The 21,696-nt window shown below is 26.5% G+C and overlaps 1 protein-coding gene across 2 annotated transcripts in view; it reads right to left on the reverse strand.

Moving 5' to 3' along the window:
- The window catches only part of LOC142328122 (calmodulin), a 44,010-nt gene that overhangs the window by 10,247 nt on the left and 12,067 nt on the right, over positions 1–21,696 (reverse strand). For both annotated transcript variants that reach the window (XM_075371643.1, XM_075371642.1), the window contains exons 2-3: positions 9,947–10,121; positions 5,490–5,732 (exon numbers count right to left, since the gene is read on the reverse strand). In XM_075371643.1, the coding sequence (XP_075227758.1) occupies positions 5,490–5,732; positions 9,947–10,121 (418 nt within the window). The remainder of the gene's footprint in view (positions 1–5,489; positions 5,733–9,946; positions 10,122–21,696) is intronic.

Here is a 21,696-nt window from a genome sequence, read left to right on the forward strand (position 1 = left end):
TACAAAATTTTATTTTCACTGATGCATATGAAAGAAATTTGCTTAATTTCTAAAACACATTCATTACACATTAGATACAGTAGACTTGTTATCTTACACAGAATTTAGTCTCACTACAAAATAAAATGAACAGCAGCACTTTTTAAGTAACTTGTAAACTGACATTTCTTTTGATTAAAACTGTGGAAACAATAGGCTTTTTACTGCCAACTCAAATCATCAAGCTCATTTTCCGAAGCTTTTATGCAATCCAGTTTTTAAAACTTTAGAACACTTTTAAATCATATTAAAAACCCAATGAATATATTTAATAGAAATTAATTACACATGCATCCTTATATATATTGTCACCCTAATTTTTGGGGGATAAACCCATTTTACAATGTGGGAATGAGTGAACAGCTAAGATTAATATTTATAAGAAAAAAAAACAAACAAAAAAACATGGTTTTAACTTTGTCTCTGCACGTTAAATTTTTGAAATGATTTTTTTTAAAATGCATTTTAAACAAAAAGTCTGTTTAATATTATAAGTTATCTAATCAATTAAGAAATATTCAATTTTTTTCAATTGTTTTTTATGAATTGCCTATGCAAATAATCTGATAGACTTATACCTCAAAAAATTTTTTTTTATTCTCCATAAAAAAAAATCTATTTGTTTACAATAGTAAAATATGCCTATAATAAGAATTTAATTAAATGGGCTATAAAGAAAGCTTGATTTCCCTCGAATCCTATAATCTCATTATTTTCTATGTGTGTACACAAATGTGGTTGTACTAGTTAAATACACACGCATTTTTCTTTTTGGTTTAAGGAATTCAGAACATTAAAGTGATGCATATAAACCATGCCACTTTTTTCATCTAAACTACGTAAGACACATGCCTACTGTATAAGAATTTGTTTGGAACAAGCTCTGCAGGATATCTTTAACAATCTGCTTTTAAAATTACGTGATTTCTATATTTCTTTTAAAAATTAGGTTATCCTTAAATATCAATTGATCCTTTTAACATTAAAAGGCAACAAAAAGAAGTACATAAAATTAAAGTTACAGCAGGCTAAAAAATGAAGTATTCATTTTTTTTTAAACAGTATTATTTAATTTAAAAATACTTCATAATTTATCTCATTTACTAAAATCAATAGACATTTTGTGCCCTTATTTCAAATAAGTATTTATTCATTTAACAGTATTCTTTTTATTTATTTAATGGAAAATAAACTAAAAACTGTAATGAAATGCAACAACCATACATTATGAAGGATACTAAAGGTATTTTTAATATTTAAATTTCATCAATAAAAAAAAAAATTATGTACAAACTTTTTTTTCAATTTGGGAAACAATATTTTAAACAATGTTTTGTAATAATTTTACTTATCTATTTGTGAAAAAAAGGAAAGGAAAAAGAGGAAAAGCATGCGCACTAAACGAGAAATATTTTTGTCCACGTGAGAGACTAAACAGAACAAACTAATGTGTTCAACGACACAGCTATTAACATTCCTGTAAGCAACATAAGAACGTACCGGATTTGTCAAGATTATCAAGAGCGCGAGAAAACTATTTGAGCAAGTGTATGGAAATCTGCAAGAGGACAGAAATGTCTACACTAATATTCACTTAAAATTATATATATAAATAGCATATTAAAAGAAATAAACTATAATAAAAAAACGGAAAAGAAAAAACAAGACAATAAATACTCTATTGTCTATATATCGTGCTACCATTAAAAATGTTTTAATAACTTAATCATGCAACAACTTTACCCACCACCAAAACTAATAGAAACAATAAAAATTCTTATCTAAACAAAACTTTTTTTTTAATCTGGCGACAATTCAAAAAATAAAAATGTAGTAAAAATAATAACTTTTGTGATGTCCCAAAATCATAAACAGAAAAATCTATTCTATTGACAAAAAGGTACATAATGACATATCAGCATTGTTGGGTGAATAATTTATTACTGCATACTATAAGTTGAAAAATAAAATCCATTAGAAAATATTTCCAAGTTTAGCTAATGCTATTTCATTCAATTTTAGTTCAATGTTAATTTCATTATACTAAGAGTAAAGTTAAAAACCAACATTTTAGAAGATAATAAACCTAAATGTGAAAAAAGAACAACATTCCTTGCAAAATGAAGTTTCTGTAGACCACTACTTAAACTTGTGCATTTAATTTAAATAGTTAGAATGCAAATGGTTCAGCTTTACTTTGAAACATTTTGCAAACACTTCTGAACGTAAAAAAAAAATACTATATCACAATTAAAACATACAAATAAAATAATTAAAGCAAACAAAATGATAAAATAACAGCTGGAAGTATATATTAATATTACACTTCTGCTTTAATGAAACTTATGAAATTATGATACCAGAGGATACATTTTATTTAATCCTCATCATCATACTACTAAGATTTTACTTATCAACGAGTAAATAATTACATAAGATCCAACAATAAAGATGCAATATTAATCTACAGATAATACTGAAATCACTTGTGATTAAAGAAGTAGCCACACTTTACAGTTAGTTACAAATAATTTTTTATTAGCATTTAAAATATATGATACTTATTAATTTTACTTTCATGTATTTAAATTCTTTAACTGTAAGTAATGAAGTTAAGGCACATTTACTTTAACTTTTATAATCATGTTATTTATAACTTTTAGTTAAATATCTTAACAGCATGAATCTGAAAAACTATACGATTTTAATCAGGTAGTTTTATCCCATTTTAAGCGACACTCCAACTGCATCAAATATAATTCAGTAGGATCAAATCTTGAGGGATTTATGGAATCCATTTATTATGCATAATCATGATTAAGGCCAATGGGTTTTACCTTACTTTCCTAGATTCTATTCCCCAAAACATTGCAGGAGTTGTGGAACCATCCGATTGTAAGAATTCAACAGTTCACAGTCTTAACCAGGACATTCTAATTTACTTAACTGTACAGGAAAACTTGTTAATAAGATAATTTTTATTTATCCATTATTTGAATTATAAATATAAAAAAGAATATGCAACAATTTCAGTATTCTGCACTAAAATTTAATTATTCTGTAGTAAGTTTTACACAGTTTAAACATAAATGAATATATATTGAACATTTTCTAAAATTTTATTTCACCTTAAATGAGATACAGTTAAATGCATACTTTTACAGTACAGTTATCACTATCAATGGTTTTTTAATTTTAAACCACAAGAAAATATAAGCACTTGAAACTCTATAAAAATATATTATATAAAGAAATGCAGGAAAATATCCAAAACCAAAACTTAATACTTTTAGTATGGTTATAGCACCAGAGTTACTCAAATATAATTTGTTTCCTCATGTAAATTTGTAAATTCTTGAATGTACAGATAAAATCACCTTCATAAAATCTTCAAAAATTATTTACTAGTTATATTTTTTAAAAATTGTTGGATCTTGCAGTGTGCAAATAATTATTTATAGTGTGAATAAAACTTAAATACATGCTTTATACTAATAAGAAAATAAAGAAAAAAGCATTGCTAATAAATTAAAATTTCAGTGAATGAACATACAATACATACACCATACAGAATATTACATTTTTCACACAAAAAAAAAATTATAAAAAAAATCACAGCCAAACATTAAAAATGTTAAAATGCTAACTAATATTCATTTAAGAATAATTTTAGTTTTTTTTTCATTTTATTGATTAGGTTTAATTCATTTGACAATTCAAATCTTTTTTATCATTAAATTTTAATGTGAAATGTACTACTCTCATGGGTAAAAAATATTAAATCTGTGGTTAGGTGGTATGTATCCTTGAGTAGTAAACTCAGTAATTATCATTATATACAAACCAGTTATCTACTCAAACAACAAAAACAATTGATTAATTAAAAAATTTACTTTAATATGCAAATTATAACTTTATTATGCAGCTGAATGCAGTATTCAAATCATACACTGTATCAGTGTACTGTAATATGCATTCATAATAGTTACTACAAAATGAACATATTTTTTAATTTCAGTAGCTACTTCTTTCAAATACCATAATACTACTGGTTAACAATACCATATTCACTCGAATAATCTATAAATATAAACCAAGTAAAAAAACTGAGTTTACATTCTATACAATTCAAGTAATCCAAATGATCATAAAATGACAAATGTAGCTGCTGATTAGCAGATCTGAAGTAGAATGCACGATTCGTTACACCAGATTGTTATATTATATTTCTGGTCTTACAGAAAGTAATTTTATCTTAATAACATCAAGATCTTTTTTTTTTTAATGTCTGCAGGCATGCATCCCATTGTTTTTAACAGTTAACAATGCTAACAGTCAAATATTCTACAAATGTATGAACATTTTGTTTTGCTTTATCCACGTTTACATAGATAGCTAAACTACAAAAAAAAAAAAAAATTCATAATGTTACAAATTAAGTATGAAATTACTATTTTGTAGATGAACAGAATCTGACTATCCTCTCTGCCAACTGAGTAAATTAATACAATGTACTTAACATAAAAGCAGAACTAATTTATTAACATTTTAGATAATTTTTTAAAAGTTTTTACACAGTATTTTTGCAGAAAATAAAATAAGAGTACATCTCAAAAACATAACAAAAATGAGAAGATTATTTCATACGTCAATATGAACTGTTATTCAATGTAATAATTGCATATACTTTGTGGTAGATGCTATGTAAATTTTTTTCAATAGAAGAGTTATAGTAATTTGTTACTATGTGTATAGTTACTTGTTACTATATGTAAAACAAATTGTTATGACAATGGTTCAGAGAATAAGGCACTTTCATTCCACACTTTCCACAGTAAGTATGACATGAGAAAGCTTGATAACAAATATGCCAGTTTTGGGCGTGACTTGTATTTCAAGCTTTGCAACAAAGCTCATTTTTTTTTCAAAAGAAAAAAAAACAGTTTGCTAAAGATTCAACCATCAACTCAAAATTATGCGTTTTCTAGAAATTTGAAGTCGATAATCTCAAGATGAAATGAGAATTATAAATTATTAAGCTCTTTGTAGTTGGAACAAAGTTGCAACATTTTTCCAAGAACATTTATAACAAATTTAATACAATTTTGCTTTTTGGGCTTCAAATTCTGTTATAATTATTGTCCAATGTTAATTGTCCAGAGTTAATCAGAAAATTTAGTAAACAAGTATAGAATGTATTTATATTAAGAACAAATCATCTTTGTTGCTTTTAATAGCATCTGATTAACTAATCATCTTACGCTACAAAAAAAACAAGATCTATTAGTCATTAACTGCTACATATGTACCATTAACTTTATTCGAGCAAATATGATATAAAAAAAGGGGGAAAGGAATTTCAACTTTAAAATACTGATGCTTGCTTATTTTTAGTGATGTTTAAATTAAAGAAAAAGTAGATTGTGACCAATTCTTTAAAAAAAAATTACCTTCATAGTTGACTTGGCCGTCACCGTCTATATCAGCCTCCCGAATCATTTCATCCACTTCTTCATCAGTCAACTTCTCACCCAGGTTGGTCATCACATGCCTCAACTCAGCAGCACTAATGAAACCATTCCCGTCCTTATCAAAAACTCGGAAAGCTTCTCGGATCTCTTCCTCACTATCTGTGTCCTTCATTTTACGGGCCATCATTGTAAGGAACTCCGGAAAGTCAATTGTACCATTACCTTTACAGATTAACAATCAAATTAGTTAACTTAAATGTATAAACTCCTTCACAGTACACTGAATCCAGATTCAGCATACATTAAAGAATATTTTAAAATTAAAATGAAGCTTCATGAAAATGATTATGTTTTAATCTCCGAAAAAAAGCATCAGTTATTCAAACTTGTACTCATTTTCCTACATAATGAAGAAAAGTTAAAATTTTATCATGCTGTCATGGATCATCATTTCAAACAGAAATGTTAAGGTGCTGCATTCAGGATTGGTAATGAAATCAGTTGCACACACAACCATGCACACATGTTATTGTTTACTATACTTTGTGTATGTTTATATAATAATGCTGTTATAATAACCCACAAAAGTAATTCAATAATCATTATATTAAAATTAATTGATTTGTGGTTAGTAATAAAAAACATTTAAAATCTCTTCTATTTCAATTATGGAATTCTGTGATTCTGGATAAATAAGATTTTAACAACTTTTTATTTCTGTACTAAAGAAAACAAACAAAAAAAAGGAGTTTTTTTTAAAACTAAATTAATGAGCAATAACCATTATACATAATAATTGAAATTATGAGCATTAAGGCACTTTCTACTGAAGACTGCAAAACAATAATAGAATTATTTATATTCATTTAATATGCTTCAGTGATTAATTTCATATTCTTGTACAAATACTTAATAATTAATACTTAAGATTAAATAAGAATTAAGTATTATTAATACTTAATAATACTAAGATATTAAGATTAGAAAACTTTTTTAAGGGTAAATTTCTTCAAGACCAAGGCTATTAATGATAAAAATCAGTCCACCCAATAATCATCTATTAATATAAGGTGGTTTTAAGTGTCAAAGGGTAACATCAAACAAATTATTTAGATTAATATTATATTACACACAGACAAATAACAAAAATAGTCAACACTGCAATGGTAAATTGAATGTCTACTATTAATTAAGATTGGTTATCTAGTAAATGAAGTGAAAATTTGATTACATTTCTTTTGGTCTATAGGTTCCTATTCTTAAAAAATTGTACTTCATTTAGTAATTGAATAATTAATTCCCACCAACAACCTTATTGTTTTAATTTAATATAATTTGAATAATAACAGAATTTTCCTCCAGCTTCAAGTGGACTACATTCTACTTTTCTTAAGCAAAGTCTTTGGCATGTATTTTTAAAATCACTTCACTCAATACACTTTAAAGGTTAAGTGCATTAAACTTTTCAATTTCTATTTGCTGACCTAGCTAGATTATATACAATTTGATAATAGTTTCTTTGCCTCTATAAGAATATTCAGCCAAGTGTCAGTCAGCAAATCTTCAATAAAGTTAGATTTATCATTTTTTGACTTTACAGACTTTACTGACTTGACAGAGAGGCTGGCGCCATTTATCAAGTGGTACCACAACTTTCAAAATTGGTGGCCCACGGCTACCAATACAACTTTCAAAATTTCCTGTTTCTTTGAATCACTGTATTAATCTCAATATAAAAAAAAAATAATGAAAAAAATTATCACTAATAGGCTTAACAACTCATTTAATATTTAATTTACATATTTGATATTCTAGAAACTGCCTTAACAGGTAATAGCTGCAAAGAATTATTTTTTATTGATCAGTTTCTTTAAAGATTAATTTTTTATGAAGAATCAAGTACTCAGTTTTACCACCTGATGTATAACAGCAGATCCTCTCAACTCATTACTGATATGTCTAAATATGGGTAGAACAATGTTTTCCCTAAACTTAAAATGTTGCCCAATGTTATCCCTAAACTTTTCTCCCTCTACTGCTCAACAAAATATCCTTTTAAGAAAAAAATTTTTTCCCCTCAGTATTGTTGGTCATATGGATTTAATTTTTGTAAAATTTAATAAATTTATAATACATTTTTAATAACCACTAAAATTAACAAAGCAGACTGAAGTAATCAATATATAAGTTTTATGAGTTCTAAAGGGTGCATTACAAGTTTTAAGTGGTAGTGTACTAAATTAATAAACATTAGTAACATTATTAAAATCTGTGATGTACATTAACAGAACAGGCTACCAAAGTTGCTTCATGAGAATTTAATTATGCAACTGATAGATAATGTACACCAAAAATAGCCTTCATCCCAAACCAATGAAATAATTTTACAACCATATTTTACATGCAAGTATAAAATAAACACAGCATACAAATTACTATTATCAACAATAGTCATACAATTTTATAAATAATATACAACCTTGAAAATCCACCTGCTTGTTATACTAGTCTAACTTCTTCAAACAATTTACAACTTTTCACCCACACATAATTTATTTTAACATACAACATATGGTCTTACGTAAATTACTTTTTAATAAGTACAAGTTAACAAATGATTCTCTGATTTAAGTTACCAGTACTTTTTGATGTTAATAGTATGCAATAAATCATTAAATATAGAAAATTAAAATCAACACTACAATAAAACTACAAATATTAAGCAACAAAGTGGAAATAGGTTTGACTGTAACATTTAATAAGTGTAAGTAGGAAAATTTATTAATAACAAGTTTCCATTTAAACAATAATTTAAAAAAAAAAACAATAAATTGGTGCTTTTTTATTTAGAGCAGGCTACAGAAAATTATCTCCTAATAGCGAGTTGCAATGGCATCATCAAAGTAAACTGATATTTTGGAAATATTAAAAATAAATTTTAGTCTGGAACAGGCACTATCAGGTTCTTAACAGATGTCCCAGAAATACTTACAAATCACATTTATTTTTTTTATATTCCGATATGAAACAAATTTATTTCAAGTATGAACACATTACTAATGGATATTTATTCGCTCAACAGCATTAATCATAATTTTTTTTAAACGTAGTATATAAAATAAAAGGAGAATAAAGAAATTGAGAAATAGAATAAAATAGCAGATATAAATAGTTACAAATAAGATAATTAATTTTCTGCTTACAGTTTACTCTTGTTTCACTTGTTAGCAACAGAATTTACAAAGAACCTAAATTTCAGGCCACATTTCTGAATTTGGTCTCATGGAATACGAATTAATTAGTTTGAGATAAGGTAAAGGGCAGTCATACTTGACCAGACTTATTTAATGAGCTAAGATGCCAAACAAAGATTCATCCAAGATAAGCCATTAAACAATTTATTATACTAAGGCAGATATATATAAAGTTAATTCTAATCAGTATACAAAATTAATAACATAAATCAATTTTATCAATAAAGGTTCAACTGATGTTATAATAAAAAAAATGATTAAACTATATTGGCCAACACTGAAGATCTGCAAGCTGATAAAATATCCCCGTTTGTCATCAAATTAGCATAACTAACAAACTGTAGGACAAAAATAAATTTACTAATCACTATTACTGTACCCTTAAAAAAGGAAGTTTTTTCAAACAGATCTGAATTTCCTCAATGTAGAAAACTATTAATAATTTTTTTTTTGCTACACTTCAGTGTATAATTTGGTTAGTAAAGCGAAAAAAGTTCACAATACTTAAGACAGGGTTATTCACAAGTTTTTCGTTTAACTTATAACAACCAATTAAAATGAAACCATTTATCATGTAATTTGATTTGATTGCTATAACTATTTTTAATTATTATTGTTATTAACTATTATTTTGTTTACTTTTTTTATGATGGATTTTCATCAACGGCTTCATCCATCGATTACAATAATTTATCTATTTAACTGTGTAGAAGTTAACATTTATTAAACAAGTTTGATCAATTATAAACAAATTAATACAATCTTGAATCAGTTTTAAATTACCTTCAATTTAAAATGCAAGGTTTTTTTATTACTAATTATAAAATTTGCTCAAAAAAATAAACAATTTTGATTCTGCAAAATCTGTAAATAAAATTGAACTATTTTAATGCTTAAAATCCTTCAAATCTATAAAGTACATAGGTAATAATAATAGGTTGTGAAATAACTTATGTATTAAATATGTTTACTCCACAATCACAAACACGAGTTAAAGAAGAAAACGCCAATTAAAATTTTAAATTAACATCAAAGTAATAATAAAAATTAACAAATTCATTTAATAATTAAAATAAGAACTGAAGTTGTTGAGTAAAACAACTGAACAATGGTTAAGATTCTTAGTTTTAAGAAATAATTACAAAAAATGAATATAAGAATCAAATTATTTCAAATATTTACCATCAGCGTCCACTTCATTGATCATGTCTTGCAATTCAGCCTCTGTTGGATTTTGACCTAGTGATCTCATAACGGTACCCAACTCTTTGGTTGTGATGGTACCATCACCATCCTTGTCAAACAATGAAAATGCTTCCTTGAATTCAGCGATCTGTTCTTCAGTCAGCTGATCAGCCTATAACAAAAAGAAATGAAAATGAATGCAGGTGTAGTCACACTACATATTTGAAAAATTCATCTATTCATCACTGAGAGTAAATAAAACAAGTACATTGAATTAAGCACAATGAATGGAAAGGGAGAAACTGAAACAATAGAGACTGTGAAATTCTCAAATTAAACATTATGTAAACTTGTAGAGAAAATTGTCATTGAATGGAAGTCTACAAGAGTAATGATTGTCCCATCACTACAAAACACTGACTGAACTAATATGTTCTTGGAGAGCATTAATTTCTGTAACAGACCTCCCTTGACCATCTTAATAACTAGAATGTGTGAAGAATGTCTTTTTTTAAAAAGGTGAAATCTGGGTCCACTAATGCCATTTTCTGTAGTGCTACATTTCCTTATGAAAGGTGAAATTTTTTTTTTGCATTACCATAAGGAAGATTACATGGGCGCTTTTTGGAAAAATAAGGGAGTTAATTTGGAGTGCATGTTCAAGAAGGGACATGCCACTAGAATAGCATTTGTGCCCTGTAATAATGTTCAAACAATATGGACTTCTGAGCAGATGTTTGTTACTTGACCCAGATGTTTACAACTGTTGACCCTACAACTTGCAATTTCTCAGGACATCTCATAATAGGTCTCCTGAATTCTCCATGTTTGTTAGACCTAGTAATTTTTTCTTTTTTGAAACACTTAATTTTGCTTTACTTATTATCTACATTGGTAATGGGAGGCGAGTTTTTAAATATCTGATGAAGAAATCAGGCAAGCGATCCATTACTGGACTTAATAAAGAAATAAAGAATTTTTCTTATAAGTATCTGTGCACTTCCTAAGTACTGGAAACTTGTATTTTGTGCCAAAAATTACATAGAAAATTAATTTTAGCAAATACTTAAATAAAAATATTCAAGGTTTTCTTCTGACAGATCTTCAACATGACCACATTAATATCATACAATATTTTTTCTTTAAATTTATTAAAATTAAACAAACTGCAAGTCAGTTTTCTTAAAATACTGATCAAATCTCGACTATACAAATAAGCGCATCATTAAACTATTAATGTAACAAAAAATTCTAGGTTAATTAAATTCATATCTTTAATTGACTATAAAATTTAAAAATAACCAACCAAAGTATAAAACAGCTGCTCCACAATTTCCAAGTAATTAATGAACATATCTAATGTGAAATAACAATTTTAATATTACAACATAACTTTAACTAAATTTATTTTTATAAAGAAAAAAACAACAAATGAAATAAAGCATTAGTTACTGCCAAAATATTACTTACTGTAAAATAGTAAGTTAAGAATTTCTACCAGACAAAGTTTTAGCAAAATCACCCTCCTAAAACGATTACCCCTAATAAAATCAGTGCACCTGTATAAATGAATAACACTACATAATTTTACTAATCATTCACTTTTAATAATTAGAATAATGAGGATCGACAGCTTAATAGAGAGTTGTAAAGTTTACACATAAATGTTTCTTTTCTTTTTATATACAACTGATTTAGGGTCAACCCATTTGAAGTCACCCAAGCAACCACTGCTTGACCAATTTTAAAAAACTGAGACATGCCCACTAACTTCCTTCATGTCTCAGCACCTTATAACTATTTTCTTAATTTTTTTTAAGCAGTTTACCTGTGGTCGCCATTTTTGTTATGGTGTTCGCACCTATTTTTGTGATTGTAAGGGTTTATGGAAAAAATCATAACTAAAAAATTATTGGTTCTGGAAGGATGAAATAAAAAGCTATTTATTCATATTTTTTCAAGGTAAAATATTGGTCCAGTGATTTATTTACCTCTTCTTCCTATGAGAAAATTACCAATTGAACATGAAAAACTGTAAAATTTTACTTGCTAATTTTTTCAGAAGGCAGGGATGATATACACAGTTTGAATTTTTTTTTTGATGTACGTATATGTTAAGTTGTTTCACCAAATTTACCCCTAAATTTTTCTGCATTTTTGAAAACTAAATGTTTTTTTAAAATTCAAACTTTAGCTTCAAATAACTGATGGCGCTTATGATAAAATCTCGAATTTGCACAAATTGCACTTTGTACAACAGTGTTTTTGTAGATGTTTATGGGAAATAAGAGTTTCTTGTGTATTGTACTAATAAATAAATTATAACCTCTCAAAAATCATGATAATACTGTTAAAGAGCGATACCATTTTCACTCACTAAATAAGTGCTCAAGGGGGTTTTTCTTATCTTCTTGGCATTTATAGCTGAAATAGATTTGTTTGAACCACTCAACTTCCAGTGTTCATGTTAAACAAATGTTTGAAGTCATTTCCAGTTGTCAGGAAAATTCATGTTTTAACATGCTCATTTATGCTTGTTGCATCATTTAGCTTTGCAGTTACAGACTTTTCAGTCTGACATTAGTCAGTGTTTATTAAAATAAGTTTTACTTAATAATACTGTTTGCAAATTTTAAAATCAGTTAAATTTTTACATTATTTTCAAGTAATTTCACAGAAAACAATGGGAAGAACAATGTTCCATAGGAATTTATGTGAATGAAGAGCATCATAAAACAGCGTACAGTACAGTGCCAAAAGAACTCATTAAAATTTATAAATTTAGTAAAGAAAGCAAACAATTTATTTTTTACGTGTTAATTTAGATGTCACACTAGTGTTTGTAAATATCATGAAAACGTTTGCCAACCCTTATGTATGGAGTTCTCTTGTGACCCTTTGAGAACTCATTAAAAAAAACCAGTTAAGAAAAACTAAAGATAAATAACATTACAGCAAGCTCTTAAAGAACACATTTTTTCAAATTTAAATTTGGACCACACACATCATTTCAAAAGTCTTAACATGAAAAGTGTGGGTAATGGTCTACAAAGTCCTGAGAAAGTTGACATCACTTTAACTAACTACAATGACTGGTTCGTTCTCACACAATTTCAAGAGAACTATAAGGAAAGATATCATAGCCGTTTGTTAACCACACTAAACAATAAACTTTCATTGCTACAAAAATAGATTATTTCATAGAATTAACATTTTTCTACAATTTATTTTTTCTTTGATAGTATTTTTTCTTGAAAAAAGATGTAGGCTACTCTTTGAAATCTCACTTTGGGTAAGTTTTACAAACATTTTTGAATCAACATTGTATTAGGTTACTGGTATTAAGTTTATCATTAAATTATGACCTGTCATCAATAATTTTTAAGGAAATCTACTTTAAAAATACTGAAAACCTCAACATAGGGGCTAAATACAAAAAATGTAAAGTGGAAAGAAGACAAGAAACCCCCTTGGGACACTTATTTAGTAGAGTCAAAATGGTATCGCTTTTAACAAATTTTTCATGATTTTTGAGAGGTTACAACCTTTTTTATTACAACAATAAACAAGAAACCTTTTTTACCATATAAACATCTACAAAAACACTGCAAGTTGTGCAAATTTGAGATTTTTAATCACCAGCCCAATCAGTTATTTGAAGCAGTTTGAATTTAAAAAAAAAAAATTAAGTTTTCAAAAATTCATAAAAATTTAGGGGTAAGTATATCACCATTAATATTATTTATGGTAACACTAACATATACCTACATAGAAAAAAAAGATTTGAACTGTGTATACCATCCCTGCCTCTTGAAAAAAATTCCAAAGTGAAATTTTAGAGTTTTCATGTTCAACTTTATTGGTAATTTTCTCGTAGAAAGAAGTGAGATAGGTAAATAAACCACTGGACCAATCTTTTACCTTGACAAAACATAATTTAAATCGCTTTTTTTTATCCTTCCATGACAAATAGTTTTTTAGTTTGATTTTTTTTCGTAAACCCTTAGAATTACAAAAATAGGTGTGCACACCGTAACAAAAATGGCCCCCACAGGTAAAGTGCTTAAATAAAAAAATTGTTTTAAGATCCTTAAACACGTAGGAAACAAGTGGGTAAGTATAAACTTTTTTTGAATTGGTCAAGCAACCGGCTTATGTTTTTTTGGGCCACTTCAAATTGATTAACCCTTTATCATAAATGTATACAACTATTTAACGTAAAGAAAACATGCCAATCTCTGATCTGTTTTAGCAGCATTAGCACTTTTGATATTTTTTTATTTTTACATAAAAAAAGTAATAACCGATAATATAATAATACTAATATTAAATATATGTAAAATAATAAACAGCAGACAAATTATACGAATTAGTTCATATCAAAATATAACATTATAAAAATGGGTGAAACACTGCTCATACAAATAAAAATACAGTAACACACTCAAAACTCAAGGTAGAAATAATGTTAAAGATTCTTTTTTTTATATAGTTGATATGATCAAAAAAAGAACTAGACAATGTTTATGTAGAATATAAACACTTCAAAATTAATAAGATTTGAATTTTATCACTTCAGAACAACCCAAAAAATGTAAAAACCGCAATTATCAAATATTAAAATGGAATGCAAATTTTCAGAAAAATAGTAACAAAAAAGAAGTTTCAAAAAAACTTGTAATGAAAATCATGTAAAACGTTCGAAGTATAATTATTTTTAAATAGAAAATAATGCATTTAAAAAAAGAAATCTTTCTTAATAAAAAAAATGTCTATAGCACATTTTACTTTGATATTAATTTAATAAAAACTGTAACAGGCTAAATTACATTGCTATGACAACCAAAGACCAAAACAACAACACAGTACACCAAGAAAAAAATTAAAACCTCCCCCTTTCACAGCGCTACTAAAAATAAATGCCAGATTATAATGGATGGCAACATACACATCGTACTTGATGTCCTGGAAACCAAACACAGCACAATGCAACTTGTTGTAAACTTATACATAGCAGCTTTATCGGCATATCTCATGAACACAACACCCCCACACCGCACTAATAATTACAATCTAAAAAAATATTAAAAAATAGCCGACTACATTACACTATCTTATGAGACAATATCTTAATGAAAAATTTAATATATATATAATAACAAACATCCTCTTCCATGCTGAACAACCGCCATCAAAGTACTACGGCTATATTCAAACTAGATATAACCTCATATACAATTCATTTGTTTGGATCAATATTCTACTCTGGTTAGCCGCTACTGACAAGGAAAGCAGTACAACTTTATTTCCTTCCTTACTCATCATTACAAACCAATAAACAGACTGCAATCAAGGACAACAAATTACACCAAATCAAGGAAATTTTTTTTTAAAGATTTCCAGACAATAACATAAGAAAAATATATTAATGCTTAAGAATCCAATCTAAAAAATGGAATTAATTCATATAAACTTACCAGACAATTAAAAAAAAGAAAGAAGCAAATTACATGAAAGGAAGTTTAAAAATAGCAATCTACTTATAGAACTAATAAAACCATTATTCAAAATAATTTTCCAATCAAATTGCTCTCTCTCTCTCTCTCTACCTCATATATATATATATATATATATATATATATATATATATATATAATTATATATTTTATGCAATATAAAATTAAGAAATTTAACTACACAACAAAATGCAATGTTTTTTTTTTCAACTCTATTTATACACATATCTACATTTATTTATTTTTAATTTACTATCATGGGAATATACGATTTTATATGGAGAAACTGCAATTTCTAACTGGGATTTGAATTCTGAAACTTCCGCATTTAAAGACAGATAAACTTGGCTGTAGAGGTCAGTGGATTTCAATTAAATAAAATCTTTAAAAAAATGTATTACAATTATCAACCAACATACAAATTACAAAAATTATTTAAAAAAATGCTAGTTTCAATGGAACAGAACTTCATACCAGGGCTAATATCTAGTTACGGAAGAGCTAGTAAGTCAAACAGTTTTAACTCCATCTACAGAATCTTTAAAAAAAAACTAAAAACTAGTTTTGTTAGTCATAACATTATATTCAAGTCAGTTTATTACAGCCTAGATAAGGAAAACAATGAGAGGTAGTAGCTACTGAGGAAACTGATCTGAATACATAATGCCAATAAATGAAAACACGTAAAAAAATATGTTGAATTATGGTTGGTGTGGACTGGAAATAAAAAGCATTCATACATACAATTAGCAGTTAAAATAAAAAAAATACTAATATCTTGCATAACAAACTAACCGGTTAGGTTTTGTGATTGTTCTCTTATTTCTCAATTTGCTATAAAGTATTTTATATAGTTTATGCATGATAAGACGTTGCTAACAAAATAAAAGACATTGAAAAAACTACAAAAATTCCTCTCTTTATATCACCCTTGAAAACCTGCAATATTATCATACATTTGAAAAACAATTTTATCTAAAAAAAAAATTTATAAAGATTAAATTATCTTATTTTTAAAATAAAACTTCACAACAAAACAAAACGGCTATCCAGAGTTAACTGATTTATTTCAATTATATCACAATGATTTGCAGTCACTAAAATGTATATTAAAAAAATTGTGCTGCAATAAACTATAACCGCACAAGTTTTTTAATATTTCATAGTTATAAATCAATAAACAACAGGGTAATATTTTTTTAATAATCAAATAAAATAGACTGTTCCATCTTTTTATTGATTTTCAACAAATGTAGTATTGTAACTCACACTAATGCACCTATTGTGTTCTACTTGTTAAAACAAAAAACTAACATTATATTTTCAATAATTTCTTAACCCGTATTTTATTTGAAAATTTTCAAATTTAACATTTAACAGTCACTTTGAAAGCTTAATTTTGTTTCACAATTGGAATAAATAAAATAATCTAATTAATACTTAATTCTCTTTTATCACAGTTGGTAAAATGACAATAAAAAAAAAAATTCACATAGAATAAGGTATATTTAATTTTTTTTTAAATAAAAATTATAATTTTTAAATCAAAATTTCAGGCATTAAAAAGGAAATTACAAAGTTAACTAATGGCTTATCACTTGGATCTTTTTGTAAACTAATTATGTTATTTTCACATGCTCCATTTCAAACTCTTTTACTAATCTACTAATTTAAGACAAAAAACAAACAATTCTGTTTTATTCCCAATTAACATCACATTAACTACGTGTTAGAATGACGTAGCATTTAGTACCCTTTCCATGATCTTCATTTGATGAAAACTATGACTAAACACATGAAGTTCATAACCAAAAAGTCTGTAAAAGCACTGGGAATCATAACACCCAATTTAATTTATTTTTTTGATTTATGTTGGGCAGATTATAACTATGAATAACAATGAAAAATTAATGCCCATCAGTATGATAAAATGTAATAGTAAATACATTTTCTCCTAATTTTAAAATCAATTAAGTGGCTGAACACTACTAGAAAGGTTACTACTGATCCTAAGGTTGTATAGGCTTAAAAAATAAACTAATACAAAATTTCATATAATAATGATCACATGAAAGAGAATACAAAAAGAAATGCAACCTAATTAATAAATAAATTAATCTGTTTAAATACGGATTGGACCAAATAATACAAAAATAATTTAACTACACAGTACTTATAAAACTAAGAACAATAGACATAAATTACGTAACCAATTGGAAAAATTCCAGAGATAATGAACTACACACAATAATTAATCCTAAGTAAGCCAATAAATTAAGTCCATTTATTTCATGCTGATATACGAAATGCTAACTAATTCTAAGTGAATATAAATCTCTATGTTCCACAAACTCACCAATTACATTAAAATTAAGACGCATTCCACAAAAAATTAATCCTTCAAATTAATGATTTTTCTTAATAAAACTGAAGAAAAAAGGAAGAGAACTAATGTTTCATATGAATGTACTGAAGGAATAATTTTCAATACTGCATAAATAAATTGTATAGTGCTTTATAAAATCTATGTGTGCCTCAGTAACAAACTGAATATATATATATATATATATATATATATTCATCAGTTTTTTTACTGGAAAAAAAATGTATAAATATATATATTTTTTTGATAGAACAATCAATCTAAACATGCTGGTCAAAACCACCCCCTGGTAATCATACAGGAAAAGGAAAACTTATTTCTTTAGCAAACAAATGAAATGTACATTGCTACTTTTTAATCATATACCCAAAGTTGCATAACAAATTAGTTAACTAGTAGGTCAGTGAAGTCCAGTTAAGGGGATCCCCACATTATAGCTAAAAAGTTAATATATTTGCAAAATCAAATAATAATAGGGGATTGTAGAGGGTTCTCACTTAAAACATAATGTATATATAAGTACAGTTTATTACTTCCGTCATCAAAGCAATCAACACACAATCACAATGGATTATGGTTATTTGTTTAAAGCCAATAAACCTATGCTAAAGGTTAGGTAATACACAAAAATCAAAGATAAGTCTGCAGGGTCACTACATATTAAGAAGTGTAACACGTCCTGTCCTCAAGCTAAACAAAAAAAAGCTCCTTAATATCTTTTTTAAAACTGACTTAAAACAAATAATTTTGTTTCATTCATAATAATAAACACATTCATTGCATATTTCCCTTTTATGTAAAAAAAATCCATACAAGAACGAATAATACATACAGCATTTTTAAAATGGCAATGAATGATTAACAAAACCTAAGTGAACAGAATTTTATCATTTGGACAAGACCAACAAAGATTGCACAATAATACATAACTAGAACAAATTAATTACACACCTATTTTAATATTTGACACTTGCTGAAGAAGAAATTATATATATATATATATAAACCTAAAAACTGTCACAACTGTCTCCTATCCACTTACCGAAGTCATTAGAGGCCTAACTACCAGTTGAGGTGGCTAAGAAGTAAAACTGGGACACCTTTAAACTGTAAAATATAATTTTTTTTATATACAATTCAGATGTGAGCAGAAACAAAGTTTCTTCTATACATTATTACATGGTTAATTCTTTTTCATCATCTGTTTTTGTGAAGAAAAAAAAACTGCTATTTACATTCAAAAAAATCTCAAAAGATTTTTTTTACACATCCATATGTACACAACTTTTTACATTTAATTTTAGGTTCTCATAAATATAGCAGAAACAACAAACTTCCAATACTAAAAACATTAAAAAATTTTATAACATATCTGACAACTTGAATAAGTTAATGCTTATATAATTAGTAATAATAAATAAAACGATGGAAGTCAAAATACTACTAACTCAAAAAAAAAAAAAATAAATAAATAAATATTAGGAGATAAGTATGGTGGAACTGGATGATAGTAATGAATGAATTTACACACATGCATAAAAATAGAACAAAATGCTAAATTTTTTTGTACGAAAATGCTAATTAAAAAAAGGGAGTAAAAATTAAGAATGAAATAAAAAAAATTGTTTTAAACTCTTAATGTAAAGAAAAAAAACTGGAATCAATATGATAGAAGGAAAGAATAAGAAAAAGAACTGCCATTTCTCCTGTCCGGGATTAGAAGGATTCTAACATAAATAGGCTCTTCTAGGGACCTTAAATTAACCCGCAATGATTCACAACCAGTTTTAAAAATAGAACACAAGGTGTCTTAAAACTTAGAATGAAAGGGACAATCACATTCTTCACGCAATGTTTTTTTAGTGCAATCTATTATTAATAAGGTTATTTTTCTCATATTAATTTCATAAAACAAAAATATTTTTTATATAAAAATAAACTGATAGAAACAAATACAAAATTAATAGAAACTATTTATCAAAATAATGAGTATTTATTAACCACTGCAAAAATTTCCAATTATCTGGCCTCAATTTCGTTTAACTACAAAATATACTTTATAATTAAATACCCTTAGTATGTAATCATAAAGTATTAAATTCAATTACTTTCTCTTTCTATTTTTCAAACCATGAATAACAATTCAATTAATAAAGACAAGTTGCAATTCTAATATATTTACTATTTATAAATAAAAAAAGTAACAATATATTTTATAAAATATAATGCAGAAACCAAATCACAACCAGAGTTAATTATTTTTCCAGTCTAAACAAGAAAAGCAAAAAAAAAATCCATACAACCTACATAGTTAAATAACTTTTTCCTCCTGCAATCTAACCAGAGCCAAACAAATTAGCCATACAATGCTTAATTTAGATACTTCTACTGGCACTTCAAATGATCACTGCCAACTGTTTTTATGCAGCAATTTGATTGTTTTTTCCTCTCTCCACACTTTTTAATTTTCCATAATAGCTATGGACATACTTGCTTATCATAAACAAAACCCATTTTTGCAATGAACTACTTTCCAAAAAGAAAAACCACACCCTTCAATCTATTTATACAATTAATAAACAGAATATCAACATATAATACCTGCAGACAAGATTGTTTGATTTCTTTCTTTTAACTATACAGCTACAAGAAAACAAATTATACAGAAATCTTATTTGTAATGTTCAGGTTTAAAGTCTGTTAAAATATGAATTTTCTAACATATCTGGATGCAATATAAAATGCCAATCTAAATTAACAAACTACCTTTACTAATTTTTCTGACTTCATTACAAGTTTTACAATTCCATAGTTATACAGGAATTATTTTTTAGAAATCCTAAATAAATGTCACATACCTTCAACTAATTTTTCACAACCATAACCAAGGCTTTTATTAACATTTTACTTCATGTTTTCTGCTATACTTTTACAAACTATGACAACACTTAAGGGCACTATAGAAAAATCCAAGAAAGACAGTATTTACAACTTCTAAAAATTCATAGTGAACATTGTCTGTAACTACAATAATAGAAACAAGATAATTATTTTCTTTATAAAAAATTAACCAAAATTAAAATTTAATACATGGGAAGATGAAAAGCTACTTTTACAGTTAGTAAAAATACAATTTACTGTTTAGTAGTTACAAATAATATATTGTTCATAGCATGCCTAAAACACAATGCTGATCAGTTTTACTGCTTAATTAGTTGATGATATACAGCCAATAACATACAAATTTCTTCAGATAATATACCATCCCAAAAATCAATAATTTATTCCGATTGCAAATGATGCACAAAGTAAATAAACACAAGTCAATTAAAATAATTACATATCAAATTACTTTTAAATAAAAATAGCGGAGAAAAAAAATTAAGCAACAAACAAAAATTTCCACACAAGTTGAAAGCTTTTCAAATTCTTTAAAATTAAAAATTCTTTTGTCAGTGCCCAACTAAAGTTTTCCAATTACCAATTTGCTAATTCTTAATCTGAAAAACTTGAAGTTAGAATTTAAAAAAGAACTGAAATAAAATTCTTTCCTTTGGAAGATGGTTTTTGAAATCAGTTTATTTTTGTAAAATTATAATTAATAAATGGATAGGCCAGCAACAAATATGGCCTCTACAAAAAGAAATACAAACGCGAGGGCCCACATATTGGTAATATGTCTGGAAGAACAATGTAAATAGATTGTTACTAAGCATAAGCTTTCTCTGCTATAAAGAACCATAATTTTACTTAATAGTTTGAGAAACTATTAACATGAAACTACCAGAGAGACACCATGTTAGTATCATTACAATACAGCTAATGAATGAAGAGCAAAAGAAAATTTC

This window comes from Lycorma delicatula, chromosome 7 (assembly GCF_047948215.1).
Source record: "Lycorma delicatula isolate Av1 chromosome 7, ASM4794821v1, whole genome shotgun sequence".
NCBI classification, from domain to species: Eukaryota; Metazoa; Arthropoda; class Insecta; order Hemiptera; family Fulgoridae; genus Lycorma; species Lycorma delicatula.